General features: G+C 48.1%; 1 protein-coding gene across 1 annotated transcript; it reads right to left on the bottom strand.

Annotated features, from left to right (window-relative positions):
• Nucleotides 1–620: 620 nt before the first annotated feature.
• Nucleotides 621–2,168, bottom strand: LOC144162186 (uncharacterized). Its single transcript, XM_077692659.1, has one exon. The coding sequence runs from the start codon at nucleotides 1,920–1,922 to the stop codon at nucleotides 621–623; it is 1,302 nt and encodes a 433-aa protein (XP_077548785.1). The 5' UTR covers nucleotides 1,923–2,168.
• Nucleotides 2,169–21,656: the final 19,488 nt, after the last annotated feature.

The raw sequence follows: 21,656 nt of genomic DNA on the forward strand, positions 1-21,656 counted from the left end.
AACCGGGTGGTTGTTGACCAGTTCGACGCGTTGCATGGAATTCAATTCTCCAACGGCTCGCGCCACTCCTTAGGGTCCCACTCGCAAGCGCTCCAACGTTTCGACGAGTCTGTCCCGGTGCAGTTCGGAGGCAGAAAGCGTGAGAAATGCGTGAGTCTTACCCAACTGACGAATCATTGCAAAGAGTTGTTTTCGTCGTTCTTGCCAGTATTGCACGGTGTTTGGTATGCCTCTCATGAATCCGAGATCTCGGTTGAGGACCTCGTCTATGAATTCTGCATTCTCGAGTTGCTGCCCCGTAATCGCATTGGTGATGGAGTTGGTCCTGAACGTCATGGTCTTGCCGGCAACGTTGTGACGCATGACCTTCATGGGCATGTACAAGACGTGATCGGGACGCACTCCGCGACGATCGGTACGACGAATCTCGCTACTCGCCTTTGTGAAGGGGGTCGGTCTGGGTCGGGTAATTACGCGGGGTACACCGAGGTATATTTGTGGAAACGAGAACTGTTCGGCATACTCGTCCAAGAGCAGAGAGATGGGAATCTGCCCTTCCCCGGGTGCCAAGTGAAGACTGTGCGTACCTTCGATTAGTTCTGCTGCAGATTGTGCCGCCTTTACCGCCGCCTTCTCCACCGCACTTTTCGCCGTCTTCTCCCCGCCGCAGCGTCGCCGTCACTGTTGTTGTCAGTGATGTCGCAGGCTCCGTCGTCAAAGATCATGGTATGCGCCATCGTGTTGAGAGCAATCATCGCCTGCATGGAATCGTTTAGGTCGGTAACCTCCGGCACAGGCTCGATGTCGTCGTCGTCCACGTCACCGTCGTCTTGGAAGTTCGTGAGGCGGTTCCAATCAATTTTGATTTGCAGGTACTTGTACAAATGAGAATGCTCGAGGTGTTTGAGCCACTCGTGGACGTTACGTTTCTTGACGAGACCTTTCCTGTACGATGGTTTGCACACGAGCCGGCGTTTCAGATGGACGTCGATGGCCACGTCGTCGGGAACGTTACGGGGTAGACATTGCACAGTGTTGGGGACGTTTATCGGAACGTTAACCACTTGTCCCTTGATGCCGTACTGACCGCTCCCGTGTGTCAACCGCCTTATACTCATGAACGGTAGACGAGGCGCAATTAGTCGTTCTTCCACGGGGTTCAGCAGAGGCAAGTGATCCGGTCTCGGTGGATATTTGAAACCATGGGAGACGCTCATAGAAGGCACTTTTCCGGCCATCAGGGACCCTTTACAGCTCGCACAAACTTTGTACTCACTGCTGACAGCGGCGGTGGGGAACGCGGACTGAAGCATGGCGATGGCAGTGGCTCTAGCGTTGTCGTTCTTAATGGAAGAAATCGTGACTAAATTGTTGGAAAACCACAATCTGTCGCACACATCACAACTGTGGCCGAACGAAACGTCTAGAAAGTCGCGCTTACACCGCGCGTCGGCAGCTTCGGGCTGAGCTCGCTTGATGCGTTTTGCAGCCGCCTCGCGAGCTCTCACTGCATCGGGGTTTGCCTGCCGATACGAGCGCTCGCTTGCAGCCTCACGAACTCTCACGTTCTGCGGATCCGCTTCGCGCCGCTGTTGTGCCGCTGCGGCCTCTCTTTCGCGTACAGGGGGATCTTGGCGGCGTCGACGTGCAGCTTCGGCCCGTCTTGCACGTACGGCCGGATCTTGGATACGTTGACGCGCAGCTTCGGCTTGGCTTTCCCGTACAGCAGGATCTTGGCGGCGCTCAGCTTCACGGCGCGATTCTGCCACTCGTACGGCAGGATCTTGGCGACGTCGACGCGCAGCCTGACGAGATGCTTCGGCCTCTCTTTCGCGCACGGCGGCATCCTGTCGGCGAGCACGCGCTGCCGCCGCCCTGCGCGCCCTCCGCTCCGCAGCCTTGTCAAAAACCACCTCCTCCATCCGGTGACTCGTTGCCCGATCAACTCCCCCTCTGTTACCACTGTGGCGAGGCAGGACACAAGTACCGTCGGTGTGCCTACAGGGAACTCGGGCTACGGGGCTTCGAAGTCAATGCTCCCAGGCCCAGACCTGGTGAAAGACCCCGCGCCATCGAGGACTACCCCGCACCTCCACCACAATTTGTCACGTAGGATGGGACAAAACGGTAAAGAAAGAACTTTTATTTAGGGCGAACTTGTGCCCGAACAAGACGAGAGGAAACGAGCAAAGGTCCTTGCGTCTCGTTCGATCTCCCAGAACGACTGCCTGCGTTCGTGGCGTGATCTCTTGCGTGATGTCCTCCTCGCAGTGCACGTGCGCTCGCGCCTCCGTTGGCGAACACAGACAAGCTAGCGCTCCCGGTGCCGAGTTTGCGCTTCCGGTTGCAGCCGGTTCTTGCGCGTGCAACGCGGCCCACTTTGCGACATCTCCGAAAGCATGCGGCGGTCACGTACCACGAGACACAAGGGATGGACAGACCCATGGCTTTAGGAGCTTCGCCCCTAAAACGCTATTTTGCCAGTCGGGAGCTTCTGAATATCGAGCTTAGGCGGCTGCGCTACTGAAGCACAGTCATTAGGACAACTGTTCCAAGTTAAGATTTTGTCTTAGACTCTTGCACATGTTTTAGGCCGCAGGGTTGCGGAAGAGTTCGTCATCACTGGTGAATTTTGCCGTGAATGAAAACCCGAATTGAAGATACTTGTCGTTTCTGCTCCTCGCGCATGCATGTGAAAGCCATTCATCCGACAGGTAGAAACCACCGAGACGCTGCCTGCAGCGGTGTGGATCCTACGCATACATTAGTCGTCGGCTTACAGCGGTAGTTGTTGAATGGCACAGGAGCTTTGCTACGCAAATATAGAACTGGCGGTGGTGGCGGATCGTGGCTCGCGGATCGTAGACGAGCAGCTCCTGCAGCTCTTCAGGGAGCATTTCGAAGAAGTTCAGACATTAGCACACATGAAAAATACTCGTTATTGGGACTGTGCAACGCCATTGAGACTCACAGAGCTATTACACGTGAGCAAAAGGCGTCGGCAGCTGCTATTTCCCATAGCCTTGCTTATCACGCACGCGTTGAAATGATCGCGCTTGCCTACGAGTCGTTCGCATGTTTGTAGAATAGAAAAGCACCCCGTGTCGTGCGTTCGAAAGATGTACAGCACATTTTTGTCTCGCGCTTTGGGCTTGCAACGCAGTAGAAGGCAACCGCCCTAAGATGAAGGGGGCCGAAAGCGATTGAACTGTTAATGCTACGCACAATGTGACAGTTATTTGTCATTATTCCTTGGTGAACTGTCATTGAACCAGCCAAAAGTTATTTTGCTCTTCAGAATCAAAAAAGTTACCCCCCTACATGCTGTAGTTCATTGTAACTATTACTGTAGCCGCTACTTTGTCCATAATGAAGCACAGCATTCTAAGCCTCACTGATGGCTACTTTTCTACAAAACAGACTGAATGAAGACCAACTTTCAAATACAATGATCGTGATCGGTTCGGAAGGGAAAGGTGGTTAAAAAATTACGCCCACCTCTCCCCGCGGGAACCCTGGTGTGATGCTACGCTGAAGGGGGTTCCATTGGCGTCGCAACAAGCAATCGTCGGGTACGGCAAGAGAGAAAGCGCAAGCGCGGACGACCGTCGACTGAGAGACCGGCCGGAGCGCGGCACTCCGCTTCTATGCGCAGCGCGCCCGAAGGAGAGGAGACCACGGAGAGAGAGAGAGAGAGTACTGAATATGAGCACAGTGCGCAGCCATGCGCAGCGCCGCGCGCGGCCCCGCGCGCAGCGCGACCGCAGATGTTGGGAGAGAGTGTTCGCTATCGGAGAGAGGAGAGAAGGCGAGCGGAGCCCCGCACGGGGCACCTTGAGCAATCTTGGTGACGGTACTGGCGATACCGCGGACCCCGAGCCCCCAAACATAAGCTGGATCCAACCGTGGCGATGTGTTTATAGGTGGAGGGTTAGAAACCATGAACGGTGGCCGTCGGAGCCCAGGTCAAGCTCCGGCGGATGGGCTCCCTGTCTGTTTACCAGGCAGGGAGCTCCGGGACCTCTCAGGCTATCAGGGTAAGGTTTGAGAAGAAAGAACCCCCGTCCCCTGCTTCTATACTATGATGTATGGCATTCTCTAAACCCCCCCCCAAACGTGATCGGCCCCCGAAAAGGGGCCGCACCGAAGTTTCTTTTCCACCACTTCCTAACTTGAGTCCTCCGAAACCGAACAACTATCCTCGCTTCATCGTGATGGAATCTGTAGACCAATCAAAACCTCTTGCTTCACAGTCTGTATTTCTCATTTCAAAGTTTCTTGACGGTATTGTTGGAGGGTCGTATAAGGCCAAAAAACAACGAACCGGTGAAATTCTTGTCGAGGTCAGTAGCCAGGATCAGGCCAATAAACTTCTTGCTCAAACCAGCATCGCCGATCTGCCAATCCGAGTCACGCCCCACCGCAGCTTAAACAGCTCCCAGGGCGTGATTTCCGAGTATGACCTGCTAAATGAATCTGAAGCTGACCTGCTGGAGGGCCTTCGTAGTCAGGGCGTAACAGCGGTCAGGCGCATAACCATCCGCAGAGACGATAAACAAATACCGACAAAGCACCTCATCCTAACCTTTGACAAGTCCATCCTTCCAGAATTCATCAACGCAGGTTACATCCGATGTTCAGTCCGGCCGTACATCCCGAACCCGCGGCGCTGTTTCAAGTGCCAACGGTTCGGGCACGGCACAAACTCCTGTCGCGGCCGACTTACCTGCGCAAAATGCGCCCAGCACGACCACCCGTCTGACAACTGTAACGTTCAACAACTTCTTTGCGTAAACTGCCAGGGCCCACATGCGGCCTACTCCAGAAAATGTGAAAAGTTCCAATTAGAAAAGAAAATCATTAACATCAAGGTCACTGAAAACATCACCTTCCCAGAGGCGCGGAAGAGGTTCGCCTCTTTCCCTCTGGGGAGGTACGCCGACGCAGCTCGCCGGGGGGCGGAGCGGCGTGTGGTTTCTGCGGGGACCCAGTACCGCGAGTCGGACTTGGTCCCGCCCCCGCCCCCCCCTGGGTTGCCTCGGGCAGCCCAACCCGCCTCCGCACCGCTCGCTGAGCCAGCAGCGGCTGTGGGGTCAACCACGTCTGGTGGAAGCGATGCTGCATCCTCCACTTCCACTCCAGCGTCCCAAGCCACAGGCGAGGGCGCAGAGGAGATGGACTTGGGGGACCCAGCGGCAGCTCCCACCCTCACCGCACCGCCTGTGCCATCCGAGGCGTTCCTGAACCCCTCGGTGGTTGCGGGCAAGGAAAAGCGCGCCCCAAAGGGTTCGCGGTCCAAGGAGCCTGATCCCTCAGGCGCTCCGAGGACATCCGAGGATGAAATGGACGTCGGTCCGTTCTTGTCTGCGGTGCACCGCAAGGAACGCGTCCCGACGCCAAAGCCTCCCGACAAGCCAAAAAAGACGAGAGTCACAGCCCCGAAAGACGACACATAAACAACACAGTCCAGTAGCTCCGAACACTTCATAATGGGAAGAGAGAACATAGTACAATGGAACTGCAGAGGCCTTCTAAATAATCTTGACGACGTCTATGAGATTCTGCATGCTAATCAGCCAAGTGTAATGTGTGTTCAGGAAACACACCTGAATTCCAAGAACACAAATTTCTTGAATAGTTACCTGGTATACAGGAAAGACAGGGATGGCTGCACACACTCTTCTGGCGGTGTGGCCATAATCGTCCGGAAATCCTTAGCATGCCACCCTGTCACCTTGAACACTATGCTTGAGGCTGTAGCAATACGCTTAATAATATTTAATAGGTTGATAACGGTATGCTCCATATACATTCCTCCTGATGTTTCACTTACGAGCTCCGACTTCGAGGCGCTGGTTGACCAGCTGCCCGAACCATACATCCTTACAGGCGACCTTAATGCTCACAACTCTCTTTGGGGCTCTTCCAGAACGGATGCCCGAGGTCGCCTGATAGAAAAATTCCTTACATCTTCAGGAGCATGCCTTTTCAACAATAAACAGCCTACATACCATAACATAGGACACAACACATACTCATGTCTTGACTTGGCGATTGGCTCCGCAGTTCTTTTTCCATGTCTTGAGTGGGGTGTGGGCACTGACCCATATGGCAGTGACCACTTCCCCACCTCACTTACATATATAGGTAAAGGCCCAAGCAGTTCATCTTCTCATAATAGGTTCAATGAAGCACGAGCTAACTGGAATACATTTACAGAGACATCCAAACTACACCACACATCCATAGGACACCTTCACGTTGAAGAAGCTACCCAACTCCTCACGGCGCACATCCTCGACGCCGCCGAAAAGTCCATTCCCCACGCCTCTGGTGCCCCGCGCAACCAGCGGAGGCCGTGGTGGAATGAGGACTGTAGGCGGGCGCGAGAGGCCCAGAACAAGGCGTGGGGTATCCTTCGACGGTACCCCACGTCGGGCAACCTTATTTTGTTCAAACGGGCCAAGGCGTTTGGAAAACGTGTGCGCCGTGAGGCAAAACGAGAGAGTTGGCGCACCTTCCTTACATCTATTAACTCATACACAGACACACACAAAGTCTGGACACGAATACGAAAACTAAAAGGACAACAGACACACAGCCTGCCCCTGGTTAGTACAACAGGGGACACACTGGAAGACCAGGCTAACACACTTGCACAACACTTTCAACACGTTTCCAGCTCTGCACACTACACAAACACTTTCCTGAGACATAAAACCGCTTGTGAAAAGAAGTCCTTACGTGATAATAACAGGTCAAATTCTGGTTACAACTCTGAATTTACTCTCTATGAGCTGAAGGCTGCCCTGAGCACATGTAAACCCTCAGCTCCAGGCGCAGACCAGATTACATACACAATGATACAACACCTACACCCAGATACTCTTGAAACACTCCTACACTTATACAACAACATATGGCTTTCGGGGCACATTCCAAAATCTTGGAGGGAGGCTATTGTGGTGGCGTTCTTGAAGGAGGGTAAGGACCCGTCTTCTCCCGCCAGTTACCGACCCATCGCCCTCACCAGCTGCCTGTGCAAGCTTCTCGAGAAGATGATTAACAGGAGACTCGTGTACTTCTTAGAATACAATGGTCTTCTCGAGAGCTGCCAGGCCGGCTTCAGGGTGGGGCGATCCACAAACGACCAACTCGTCGCCCTTGAGTCGTATATAAAGGATGCCTTTGTCCACAAACAGTTTTGTGCAACGGTCTTTTTTGATCTTGAGAAAGCCTACGACACCGCTTGGCGATACGGGATACTTAGCGACCTGAAATCATTTGGTGTTTCGGGCAATATGTTTAACACTCTTTATAGCTACCTGGCAGAACGAACCTTTCGTGTAAGAGTTGGTACTGCCCTTTCAAATGTTTTTGTGCAGGAAAATGGTGTGCCTCAAGGTGGCGTTTTGAGTTGTACGTTGTTCATAGTCAAGATGAACTCACTTCGAAAGGCGTTGCCACGAACCATTTCCTGTACAATATATGTAGATGATGTTCAAATATCTTTTAAGTCGTGTAATATGTCAATTTGCGAACGCCAAGTCCAGCTTGGTGTTAATAAGCTAGCTGGCTGGGCTGATCAGAACGGTTTTAAGCTAAACCCAGTTAAGAGCACTTGTGTTGTATTCTCCAAAAGGCGTGGGATGAGGCCAGATCCAGACATCAAACTGAATGGTGTCTCGATACCGGTCAAAAAAGAACACAAGTTCCTAGGTATAGTCCTTGATGAAAAACTTTCCTTTATCCCTCATATCAAACAACTAAAACAAAAATGTATTAAAACACTGAATATTCTAAAGGTCTTGTCGCATCACTCGTACGGTGCTGACAAACAACTTCTGCTGCGAGTGTTTACCAGCCTGGTAGGCTCGAGGTTAGACTATGGGAGTGTTTTGTATGGTTCAGGAAGGGAAACTGCTTTGAAAATGCTCGACCCAGTGCAGCACTTGGGCCTTCGACTTGCGTCTGGTGCTTTCCGGACTAGCCCCGTGCAAAGTCTGTACGTCGAGTGTGACAGATGGTGTCTAGGGTACCAGCGCGAGTATGTGGATTTGCTATATGCTTTTAAAGTTTCATCAATGTCTCACCATCCCATTAAGTCTATAATGAACGATACATCTACATCCCAACTGTTTTTAAATCGTCCATCTATTTCTGCGCCTTTCTCGCTCAGGGTGAGGGAGAAAGCCTCTGAACTTTCTGTCTCGTTTTTAGACACTTTTACAACATCTCTCATTGATTCTATAGCCCCATGGCATCTTCGTCCCGTATTGTGTGATTTGTCGTTTACGCAATTTAAGAAAAACACGGTGCCCACAACTGCCGTTTTGCAGCATTTCATGTATCTTCAGGCGAAATATGCGGCAACAGAATTTTTTACTGATGCCTCAAAAACATCCATTGCGGTGTCTTGTGCTGCACACGGACCCAATTTCAGTGCTTGTAAAACCATGCATGTGAATTCTAGCATTTTTACAGCGGAGGCATATGGTATACTCCTTGTTTTAAATCACATCAATGAACATCACATCGCAAATTCCATCATTTTCACGGATTCACTAAGCGTCGTGCGTACATTATCATCCCAAAGGTCTTCAAAAAATTACATTGTCAATCTGGTTTTTAAATCTTTGATGTCAGCGTATGCGTCTGGTCTGAATGTTACCATCTGCTGGGTTCCAGGCCACGCTGGCATCGCGGGCAATGAGTTTGCTGATGAAATGGCCGCTGCTGCTGCACTGAGAAACACTCTAGACATAGCAACAGTACCGTACACTGACATGAAGCCAATCATCAGACAACACCTACGTAAAACATGGCAAACACACTGGAGTGAACAGTCAGACAACAAGCTACACGTAATAAAGCCACACTTGGGACGATACACAACTGACTCACACAACAGACACACTGAAGTGACCCTAGCAAGGTTACGGATAGGCCACACACATGCAACACACTCGCACTTGCTCACTGGATCTCCAAGACCCATGTGCAGCAGGTGTGGAGAGGGCCTATCCGTAATCCACGTACTCATCCAATGCAAGGCACTTGACACAACACGACGCAAACACTTCCCACAACTATACAGACAACACGTTCCGTTTCACCCATTGTACTTTCTAGGAGACGAGCCCATGTTTTCCACCAAGCTTGTTTTTAAGTTTCTTACCGATGTCAATTTTTTGCATCTCATCTCTTATCATGCATCATGACATCCTGGCCCTTTACACCAATCATCTTCATTAGCTTGTTTTAGTTTGTGTATGTTTACTGAAACCCTCTCTACTTTTACTTTCACATCGCTGTCATGAAATCACTTTTGTTTGGCGCTCTTTGCCCTTAGCTGGCCTTGCGCCATTAAAATCCAGATATCATCATCATCAAGGCGAGCGGAGGAGAGACGCAGCTGTGTGGACGCGGACGACGGACGCACGCAGGACAGGGCCGCCGGCAAGAGATGCTCCTCTCAGCGTCGCATCTAAAAGCGAAGCTAGCTTTGGTCGAAAGTTAATATCTTCAAATTACAGAGTTCAAGTACAAGATCCACATCATTACGCCCATGACGCAGTTCAGGAAAGCCAACCACGCAAAAGGCCCCGGAAAAGAAACGCTTCCCGTTGTCGGAATCCAGCAGGCGTGCCTCGAGTTATATGAAGCCGAAGTCTATCCTACTGCACCATTCCGACAGGGTCGAAGGATTTTGAAATTTGGACTTGGGCTTTGACTCAGGTTTTACAGGAGCAAGTTCAGCGTTTTAACAATTGTTCTTTTAGGAAAAAGGCTTTGCATTTTTTTCCGCATAGCAAACGCTGCCCTTGGCTCGCTTGAGGCGCTGAATGTCGGCAAGTTCTTTTCCTTAAGGCATATTTCACACACCCTAGCAGAATGTTTCGGCCTGTCTGGATCTAAACTTTCGAGATGACTGTTTTCCACAAGCGTTCGCGTGCACCGCCGTAAGAGTTCGTGCTTGCGTTAACATATGCGACTGGTGATTCAATTAGCGCGGGCTGTCCGGGAAGGGTACGCTGCTCTTTGGCGGGCGTACTCACAGAGACGAAAATTCTCTCCGCCCATAATTGAACAGGCCTGTCTTAACAACAGATCGGCGTTACGAAGAACAAGCCACCACCGAGGGTGGACAGTTGTTTGTGTTTTGTAATTAATGTGGTTAGCTAAATCAGAACTACATCTACATTGCATTATTAACTCGAATTCGTCAGTGGCTCGTATGAAGGGCTCGTGGGAAATTGATGTATTCCAGAGTTGCAAATCGCGGTAACACGCATAAACTTTTGCGCCTGATTTCATTCGAAACAAGATGTCCCTAACATATATGACAGTGTGTAAACGGGAGTTGAAACACTGTACTGTGTAGAAGCAACTAACCCAGCCACCTTGTCACATTACGAACGTTAGCCTTTGCTCACGCTATTTTAGGTAAAAAAATAGGAATAGTTTAGTGGCAGCTGTTTCGTTTTCCATTTCGTACAAGTTGTTATATTCGCAAAGAAATAATACTATTGCTGTTATTCTACTATTCTCGACAGGAGGTTTTAAAAAAAAATTACGTTAGCAATAAAAAAGATCTGCAGGCGGGCGCGTTATACATTTAGGTGAGCATTATGCGATGCAGCCGACAAAAATTTACCCAGAAGAGTACCGATTAGGAAGTCTCTCTCATTTCCCTGTTATCCGAAATAATAAGGCACGACTGGCACAGCGAAAATTTGTATATGCCTACTTCTACCAACCATAAAATCGCATCAGCCTCGCCCTCATCCCTATCAGCTCTCCGCTCTTACGCGACAGGAAGGGGGAAGGGGGATAACTTACTCCTCATAAATGGAGGGCCGTAATAAACACTTCAGTGTTGACGCCGATAGTAATGACGTCACACATTCCTGCTTATGGCAGACATTCGCTGGTTGTATCCCTCTTCCCGTGATAGTGCGTAGCGAGATGCTGCAGCTTGTTCTCGCTACCCATGAAAAAGTCATTGAGGACAATGATTTGAGCAGTGATTTAAGGATTTGTCCCCAAGAAAGCGGAGAGCCACCCAAATGCGTTACGGGCAGAAGCGAGCATAAACAAACAAAAAATATCCGGAATTACTTCAAAGCGTCACCACCATAAATCATCATCTTGATCATCCTGCTGCGTAACTGCTGTCGTTTCTAAATGCGATATGCAATTATGATCATCGCCTGTACTGAAATGATAGCTATGAACCATAACTCTGGTTTAACCTTGGTTTTCGGAAACCACAACGGAATATTTAAATTTTAAAATTTTGATTTTCCCTGCAGTCACCCGCACACTGAAAGCTTCCTCTGCTTTACGAAGTTCTCTTTTAATAAAATAACAGGTGAATCTCGATAGCTTTGTTAAGATGTGTTCAGCTGTATGTTGAGGAACACAATTTTGCTGAGTAGGCCTCTCAAATTTGAGCTTTCTTATAGTTATCACACGATAGTCTGGCTACAGTCGAAATAGTACAACTTCTAAGCAGAACAGCTAAAAAAAAAGACTTCGGCGCTCATGAATTTAAATTCGCTTTAAACTTCAGAACTTTGGAGATTATTGTAAATAGGAAAGCACATCAATTCGGGGGTGCCATCGCGGCGTTTACAGCTCGCATTTCTTTGACTGAGCCCCATAAAATGTGTTTTGAGATAACATTTCCTTTTACAGTGCCGGAGAAAGGAACAAAATGCAGCGCCAAATGCTGCAAACCCCACCTTCATTCGATCATTTCTATCACGATGCTTCATTGCTCAATAAATTCGGAATGTCAAAAGCGCGGATTGAGCGCCACAGCAATCCTCACCTCACACAACCACTTCCATAAATTGAGCCCCTAGCTGCGACAGCTGCGGGCAATGCGCTAGAAAAGTTAAAAAAAAGACGCAAGTTTCATGTCGAAGAGGGAGCTTGAAGGACGAGGCAGCAATGGTATTCTATTGACCGTAAAGGCCAATGACGCCACAGTCAATCTCTCCGGGAATGGCCGAAAAATCGCTTTTTGCCATCGTTGGTATGGTAAGGGTCGCTGACCGACGGTGTTCTATACGAGGCCAGCTACTGGATCAGATGACTACGCCAGCGAGTGTATTGGATATGGGACCAAGCATATTCAGCACGCAATGAGCGCTCGCTCCATTTTTGCGCATACCTTTTACTCGAATGGTTACTTTACACTTCTGTTCAAATTTGAGTGGAAGTAGTCAGGCCATCGATGAAGGGGTCGGTGGAGTACACGAAAACTGTACCAATTCTGTAACGTCTAACTCTCTCGTATTTGTACTATTTTGACTTACCTCTCACCTTTGTTCGTTTTCTCTAACCTGTACCGCACCTGGCTTGTTCAAATATAAATCCCTCTGTCTCGTTCTTTCGCTCTTGTCGGGAAAAGCCGTGTGTCAGACAACCACCAACTCGTCACTGGCAATCTGTGGAGTCAGTGGGTTTGACTTTCTCAACAGAGCCCACGACCGCACATTCTCGGCGGCAATCCAAGAAGCCTATTAACTTTTACAACCTAAAGTTCCGAGCCAAACAAGTGTGCCCAATCACATTAGGCTCGATGAATATCTGTGCCAGCAAACCATTACTGTGTGTAATTAACGGCATGTATGTTTTATTATCGCTACTCACTTATCTACCTACCAGTTATCCTAGCTTGCTATTGATCCTCCGCAAATGGGTGTTAATAAAACGTGTTTTTTTTTTCTACTGCAGGGTGGTCTCCTGACGCCGAGGTTTGCCGTGGAGCCTGATTTGATGTTATCTTGTATTCCTCGGCTGCTAAGTAAAGAACAAGAAGTAGTAAGCTTGCTTCTAATAAACTGTAAACATGCATCTTTGAAAGGCTAGAGTGCTCATTATCACGGCTTTTTTTGTGTGTGTGTGTGTGGCCCAAAACTTTCCTTGTTCTCAAGTCGTTTTTTTTTTCTAATCATGCGATATTTCCCGTCATCAATAATTCAAGCGCAACGATTTAGAGAATTAGTCTTTGGGGGGCTCCTCAACATAAAGCCTCGTCTAAGGGCTGAAATTTGCCCATAAAGTTAATCTCTTGAGTTCCTCTTTTATAACCGAAGCTTGTTGATTGCTGTTTTTGAAGCGATTTTTGCTTAGTGTTATCATGTGTTGTGATTAAAGAACGAACGATTGGGGATGTAAGGATAACGGCGTATCCCGAGCCCAGATTCCCTCGCCACTGTCGTCGCTTCCAGCGCGTTCCTCCAACGAACGGAATGAAATTTGCATGAGCACCACGGAGAACCTTTTTATGTGCCACGTCCAGAGGATGGCCGTTTTCCAGTACCTTCGGAGACAAATTACCGCGCAACCGGGGGCACTGCCTCGTCAGGGAACAGAGCGTGGCTGTGGCTTTTGTTACTATGCCCTCCGCATTTCATCCCATTGGCATAGCGCGGACTCTTTTGTCAGGTTAGCTACAGAAAGAGCAAACAAATAGCTGTAAACTCTATCAGACTTTTGAAAAGTCAAGTGCTTAACAAACTATATGTTTCTTTGTGCGAAACGGTGTCATTAGCACTGGCCCTTAGGGAAGGCACTTAAAGTCGATTTTCCGAATTTTTATTTATTTAGGAAGAAACCAAAAGGGTTGAGTTAACCCCGAGGGAATAATTTGGGCGCTATGAGCAGGTGTTCCTTAAGTGTTGGAGTAAGGGCACACCGTTAGGTTCTGTTATAGTCGCGCACTGTTATTCTGCAAATTTAAAGATTGCTCTCGAGGTATAGGTAGTTCTTTCTACCGCTTACCAATTCTCCTTGATATCTGTGTTTTTTACCTTTGAGTATTTCCTCATGTTGAAGCGACACCACGTGGGCACTATATGTCGTTGACAGCCATTATTGCCAAACCTTGTGTGAAATGTTTAAAATTCACTGCGCATACCTGGCGGCAAATATTTTTCGGCAGTTGCATATCTTCATCGTTGTATTACCCGAAATAACAACGTTGTTTGTGTATTCGCATCCTGAAAAACGATTTTCTGTCCTTTGGCCTTGCCGCCCTTGCGTTAAGTTGAATACGAACAGATCTTGCTGAAGCTTCTTTACCAGTGGGCAGTTATTTCCCCCCCCCCTCGCCGTGTCAAGAGGGGGAGAGATACTCGTTTATAGTTAGACCAAGGGCACTAACACGTCATCCTCTAGAGGGCGCAAAGCCCAAGGACATTAAAAGACGACCTAGCTGCCCTATACCGTGTACATTCACATAATACGTGCTTCCAATCCTCGCCTGCGCCACAAGTACTGCAGAAGGGGGAGGCGAAAGTAACTGTGCACAATATTGTCCTGCTTAGCTCGTCATCTAAGCCATCCAATCAATCAATTTTTAGGATCTCGCCAGAACCAGTAATAAATAAGTTAATCTATTAATTAATCTTCATCATGTACAAGGGCCACATTTAAAAATATATTTGCCGGTCAGTATTAACCACCAGAAAAAACGTTGTTCGCGTTACTTTCACAGAATAATTGATCAATTTTTTTCTAGAAAAGCTATAACCACACCGAATAAAGCAGGTGCAGTTTAATTTACGCCGATAACTAAGTTGAGGAGGCGAACTTTCTGGCCATAAAAGCAAATAATAAGCCTTCCCGGCGGTAAAGACTGCACCACCATATTTTTTATGTCCGGTTAATTAAGTATAATAAGCTAAAATTGAATATAAGCTTTGTGTCAGCCAACTAACGGGAAAGCGTTAGTTGGCTGAGTTGGCGAAAGCGCGCACCGGGTTATCGTCTGCAAAAAAGCGTTCACAAAGGAGCTAACTCTCGGTGCATGGTAAGTTTCTGTTGGCTATGAAGGGTTCTAAAGCCCCGCGTGCATAAAAGATACACAAAGACAAAAGGACTTAAACAAACAAGCAAGCAAAAAAAGTAAACAGACAAACAAACAAGCAAACAAACACGCAAGCAAACAAGCATTCAAATCAGCAAATAATTAAGCAAACAAGCAAATAAGCAAACAAACAAATAAGGAAACAAACAAACAAGCAAACAAGCAAGCAAATCAGCAAATATTCAACCAAACAAGCAAGCAAGCAAGCAAGCAAACAAACAAGCAAGCAAGCAAAAAACAAACAAGAAAACGCAAACAAACAAATCAAGATAACCGCCGCGGTAGCTCAGTGGCTAAGGCATTGTGCTGCTGAGCACGAGGTCACGGGTTCGATTCCAGGCCGCGGCGGCCGCTTTTCTGATGGAGGCGAAAAGCAAAAACGCCCGTGTGTACGAGATTTCGGCGTACGTAAAGATCCCCAGGTGATCAAAATTAATCCGGAGCCCTACACTACGGCGCGCCTCATCGCCTGCGTTGCGTCGGTGCGTTAAACCCTACAAGCAACTAATCAAATGAGGATGTGCTAATCCTTAACGTCGTAGAGAAAATTAAAAAGCAAAAAGAAGGAAAGCCTTGCTGTGGGACTACGCACTTAGTATAAATCCAAACTTAAACCAAAACGAAAGATAGACTAGTAGCTTATCTATGAAATATACTGTGTTTAAGGTCTGAAGGCTAACCCTACAGCTGAAATCATTTTTCATACTTCAATGCGTCGTTATTAAAATGATGGCCTGACTTCAAGCATACTCTTTTCTAAACGTTTGTTATGAGCTGCAGAAAGGCAAGCTGGAAAAATATAAGAAAAGGAAAGGAGGTAAAGACAAAGGGACAAAAGAAGAGAGAGAGGTAAAAAAAGAAAGAAAGAAAGAAAGAAAGAAAGAAAGAAAGAAAGAAAAAAAGAAAGAAAGAAAGATGGAAAGAAAGGAAAAAGAAAGAAAGAAAGAAAGAAAGAAAGAAGCAAATATATAAAAAGATAAGGCAAGGAAGAAAGAAAAAGAGAAACGATGAAAGAAGGAACGAAAGAGGAAAGAAGCCCGACTGGCGTGTGCGGCTACAAGACTATGCGACTGCATATTTTTACGAAATGGCGCGTTGCATTTTTCTTGCCTAATTAGCCGATTTAATTTGATCATCGGCCATGGGCACATTTTTGCCCTTCGGACACGTGCGTATGTTCCCTACATCGGATACCCTTTTATTTTCTTTTTTGTAAATCCTCCACATGCCCTGAAACGTCGTTAAGAAAGCAGACAGGCATCGGGGCTGAATATAACAAAATCGAAAATGTTCTGCCAGAAACTTTCGCCCTGAAAATGCGGGCGGCGTGATTTTCCCCCCCGAGTTAGCGCCGGGCTGGCCCTAATTAACGTTGTGATAAAGTCGTAAAAAAAATTAGCATTCCCAGGCACACCACCGGTTAAGAGAGCGCTTGCTCTGTCACATAGCATTTTCTCGCCATGAAATCTTTTTTTTCTTTTTCGACTTTCGAGTAACTTGCGTGGGATTATATGGATATATGGATTATATAGAATCTTTTTTTTTTTTTTTTGACTTTCGAGTAACTTGCGTGGGATTATATGGAGTCGTTGCACCCTTGGTCGTTACACATGTGGTAGTTTTCGAGAAAGATATGCAAATTCAAAACTTTCAGCGCCTCCGTTTCGCGCAGTTTCTCGGAAAAGGCAGTGCCAGCTCGATTTGTGCAATTTACTGCTTGGCGCTGGCGTTGCGCAGTCGAAGCCGCCATGAGTTTAATGCCGCGGCGGCACGCACATAATCATCGGTGCGTTGACTCTGCTTACGAAGTTCTCATGCAGGGCCACAGCGCCTGCGCTGCTACCGAATGTGTGTCTCCGGCAGACTGTGGCAGGGTGTTATCTGTTCTGCCGTCGAATAAAACAAGCTGAGACTTGAGGTTTGCCGCGTCTCCAACCCCGCTGTAGAGTTTTCGCCTACGGGTTTTTTGAAGAAGCCTATGTGGCTAGGGTTCCGTGTATTTGTTTACCTGCGAACGAAAACTCGCGAGGCTCCACGTGTCTTCGAAGCGCGAAACGTTGGAAAACTAACGTCCGTGTTTGCGTGCTTCTAGCACGGGGTCACCACCAAAGTCCCGCGCTGTTCAAAACATAATTTGAACTTCAAGCTTACACGACTGATCGCATGGGTATTTATTGTCAGCATATTAAAGCAAAGCTTTATAAATTTATCCTGCGTTTGACCACAGTTGCGTCGTACCCTTGGTGGCGTGTCCCGGAACTCACCGGACCGAGCTCCGCCGACGACCGCGTTCGCCACTGCCGACGCCTCTGCCGGCTTCGCGCATGCGTTATCCGCAGCTGGTTCGCGCCTGACCGCGTAACTCGTTGCGCGTAACTCGTTGGGCAAGCTCGTTGCGTTCAAGCAAGCTTGCCCATGAAAGAGAGCGAGGCCGGCCCGTCTGCTCTGAGCGTTTCGCGGGAGTATTCGTCCAAAGGTATGATTTGGAAGAATAATACAATTAATGCTTAACCAAGTGAAACAATGACTTAGCCAAGCTAAGCCAAGAATTCTCTTTGGATATCCATGGTTAGCGGAGCTAAGCCGCAGCAATTTTTAGTTATCAGCAGGCCCCGTTCTGAAGATACGTAAAGTCAAAATAAAAGGTTTGCGCTTGTATGTATTGGTCTCGGGATAACAGCCGTCAACAGTCAAGAAAAATAAAATTTGCTCATATCTTTAGCCTAAACTTTGTTCCGCCTTTTTGCTGTGTGTTAAAAGAAAACTTCACTGGTCCTCCACTTTCGAGGAATTGAATGGTGCATAGTTTTCGTTTCTCATTCCCTTCTTGTCGTGGACGAGTAGGCTTCCTTCCGCCGCCATCTTTACAGCAGGATTAAATTATAGGCGCTCAACGTGGCCGCCTATTTTGTCAACGCCGTCCCAACTTCAAAAACGAAATGGGCGACGTTCTATCTCCGCGCGTTTCTTTTCCGGGCCTCCTCACAGTGTCACTCTTCGTCACTCCCGTAAATTGCACCGCCATTCCCACAGCCGGGACAGAACCATGCTGCGCAGCCACTGCAAGTTGGCGACCTATGCTGGATTCGTAGCGGTCAAGCACACAGATGGCTTGGTAATGCCGCGGTCTAAGCATCTGCGATGGTGAGTTCCTTTTGAGCCTTCTTGGTGATTGCTTGGTAGCGCCTCGAACTGTTTTCCAGCACATCGCATCCGTATGGAGGCCGTCAATTGACGTCAACAAACACAGCAAAGTGGAGTACATTGGATTCAGGGGCCTTCGGAACAGGGGGTGCAGGAGGAGCGAGGGCTCCCACTAATGTAGAAAAGGGGGAGCACGGCTGCCCCAGTCAAAGGGCACCAGTAGACTTCCGCTGACGCCCCGCTAAACAGAAGCCCGCTGACTGAAAGACCAACGATTCCGAAAATGCTGGCTTGCAAAAATAGAATAATTCTGCTATTCAAAGTGCCTTTTTGACACTGTTGCGAACTCCGAGCGTGGGTGTCTGTCTCCTTCACTCGCTCTTAGATCACTGCTTATGTTTCACTTTAATGTAGACAGGACTCCTCATCATGTCTGTTAACGGTTAGCACTGGTTTATTCTGTAGATTTACAGAGAATAAGTAATTGTCTTTTTATGCTTTGGTTCTATAGGAGCGTTAGGACATTTCTGACTGCTCTCAAGAATCTGTGATGTTGGTAAAAGTTTGACTGTATTTGATTTGGTTTTATGTCGGTGATTGGACTTATTTCCTCAGCCTACTCACCTGCAATATTGAGCATGCATGCGTCCTTAAGGAAAATAAGTGATGATGATGATGATGTGTAGTACAATTTTTCTGGCTCCCCTAGTCGAAAAATAGTTCCGACGCCTCTGTGTCAAGCAGAAGGAAAGGGGAAATGGTAGCGTACTGTTGTTTGGGAGAGTGCCAGCGAAGGTTGATGCTCTACCTGTAGATCCTGGAGGGCCGTATTGTCCAGATGCGTGTGTGAGACCGATGCGGTACTGTCGCATTATTGCGTACTCGAATTCCGCTTTTCCCTGCGGTATTTGTTAAAAACGCTTAGCTGAAGGGAACAAGGAAAAGTATTCCGCCCACAATTTAATCCAAGAAGACTTCGGTTAAACCCACCAAACACGAACGTAGCGGCCCCATGACTGCGACGAAAAACATGTAGCATATCCGAGTGTATACCTATATTACTTGGCAGTGGTTGTGTGACCGTGAAAGTGTGACGGTGATAGGGGGGGGGGGGGGGGCGAATATCCAGCAACTTTTGAACGCTCCCAATGACACGTAATGCAGCCCTGTGCGTAGAAATACTCCACAACATTCAGGAAAGATGGTACTACAAGTACCAACCTCCCCTTCTGATAAAACGAATGTCTCATCTTCAAGTGGTTACAAAGATTTGAAACTATTGCTTCTTAAAACGCTGAGATGGTTTTCGCCGACTTGCCCTAACCACATCATACGCTGATCCAAATAGTACCAACCACCCTCTGTCTCCCTACCAACCTTAGGCCATTTGTTCACGATCATTATCGTCATCAACAACAAGAGCCTATGTAGGTCCACTGGAGGACGAATGCCTTTACCATTGACCTCCAACCGCTCCTGCTGGAGTACATTTTTTTGCCACTGAATTTGTTCTCAGTTCAGTTTATTTGGTCAAGTTTTTTTGACTGGATGAAAGTTCAGTGGGACAATAACGTCATTAGTGACTAGAATCATAAAGTGTAATGAGACCAATTTGTAACGGTACCGGCAAGACAGACTGCTGCTGCTGAGTTCATGGAGATATCTGTAACAATTACCATGACGTAGGACTGAAACAGAGAGCGTGCAAGATTTCCTGCCAACGCTCAGAGTCTGGATCGACGATTTGAAGTTGATTGTGGTCGATGGCGTGGTTTAACGCGCCGAAGCTACGTCTGGACTATGAGGCTCGCCGCAGTGGAGGGCCCCGGATTAATTTTGATCACCTGATGATCTTTAACGTGCGCCGCAATCAGGACACACGGGTGATTGGTCAGGCCCTTCGCATGACCCACCCGTTTGATTAAATCGTTTTATCTATCATTCCCCCATTGCATTTTCCTTTCTTTCTCCATCATGCTCATGCAGGATTAACCGGTTAGTAGTGGCTTCGGTAAAAACGGCTGCTGCACGCTGTCCTGGTAGTTTAGTTAAAAGCATGTGACCGCAGATGTAACAAGCACAATAGCGCTATTGGTTCGACCGGAAGCGTTGCAAAATTTTTCTATCCTCAACGCGGTAGCGAGAAGCGTTAGGATGTTTCTTGCTTCGTTCCAAGCTCAGGAAGGGATATCCATTAGCAGCAGCAGCTAGAAAAGTTTCGACGACGCCGAGCAGTGCGATTCGATGGTCTCCAAAACAATTAACTACCGCCACAGGTCGCTGTAATTATGCACACACATTTGTAGCCAAATACGGTCTTCCTACAACCTCACCCCCCCCCCCCCCCCTTAATTCGAGAGCCTTCTCTCTCGTTCTTACGACCAATTCATAAAGCTGAAGCAGTTACCGAACTCCAACTGTGCTTTGTGCTTTGAATATTGCTTCCATCCGCTATCGCGCTCGCTGACTCTAGTTTCGTAAAGGTCTGTGCAGCCCCCGTTCCCCATTCTTAGCGTAGGCGGACTAATCACTAATTTTTTTGGTGTCTAGCCTGGCTGACAGGCGATCAAACAGAAGTCATTTGCATATGCAAGTGGGTCAACGGACGGCACATCGAGGGCTTGATCATTCCTGCGTCTTCTGCTTGAATAACCGTCGCCAGATGCTTCTGAAGTGTTCAAAAGCTCAGTCGATCGCGCGTGCGCCTGTAAGCTCCCGACTTTAAACGCCTTTTAGCAACGAGACTGGAGACACGGCAGTGTAACAGGATTAGCGGGTAATTATTGCAGAGTTTGCGACAGACGGAAGAAAGTTTCTATTTTGAGCGTACAACAAACTCGGACTGGCAGGTTGCACTACGTTTATCCTGTTAAAGACAGCCGTATTTCTCCAGCTGAATGAACGCTGAAATTTCCGCCTGTCTGTTTATCTCTCTATGCAATCAGCTCGGTACTCTTCGCCACATGATAGGAGAGTGCGACGTCAGCCCAAAACACCCACCCCTCATCAGCAACTCCTCCAATAAGAACCCCACCCTTACCCCTAGCGAGCGATGGGAGATCTTGCTGTCCAGCCCCGCCTTGGAGGATCAGCTACGGCTGGTTACCAGGGGCCAGGTGGCGAAGGCAGCATATGGAATCCTGTCAAGAGGGATCCACTCTCATCCAGCGCGTTTAGCGCTGACACGCTGTCCAATTAAAGTTATTCCTCCCCCTCCTCCCCCAATTTACCTGAACCACTAAAAGCAATTTTGGAAGAGTCAGGGGGGAAGTCAAACAGCAGGCTTCCGTGGTGATTCAGCCACTCATGTAAGACGTTAATTCAAGTTACAGGTGCTGGCGCAATGCTGCAACTGGAACGCAGAGCGAGAGAGAGGGAGAGAGAGAGAGATAAAGAGACAGAGTTTGAACGATAATTTGAGTCATTGAGAAAACGTTGCGTGCATTCATTAAAATCCCAGTACTTCTAAGTGCCCTATTAGTTACGTGTGGGTTAAGGTGCTCACAAATGCTGTGGCAAAGAAGAAGCAACGTGCAGACATGCTTATAGCCAAGGCAAAAAAATTCTGCAGAAATTCAGGGAGTTGTCTACCAATGCGTAGCAGTCTTATGCCGATCTTCTCGAGTGT

Source organism: Haemaphysalis longicornis, unplaced genomic scaffold, assembly GCF_048455015.1.
Source record: "Haemaphysalis longicornis isolate Haplotype H1 unplaced genomic scaffold, Haemaphysalis longicornis Haplotype H1 scaffold_12, whole genome shotgun sequence".
In the NCBI taxonomy this organism is placed as follows: Eukaryota; Metazoa; Arthropoda; class Arachnida; order Ixodida; family Ixodidae; genus Haemaphysalis; species Haemaphysalis longicornis.

Bases quoted from the DNA above. Each gene is read 5' to 3' on its own strand.
- LOC144162186 (XM_077692659.1), bottom strand. From the start codon at position 1,922: ATGGAGGAGGTGGTTTTTGACAAGGCTGCGGAGCGGAGGGCGCGCAGG.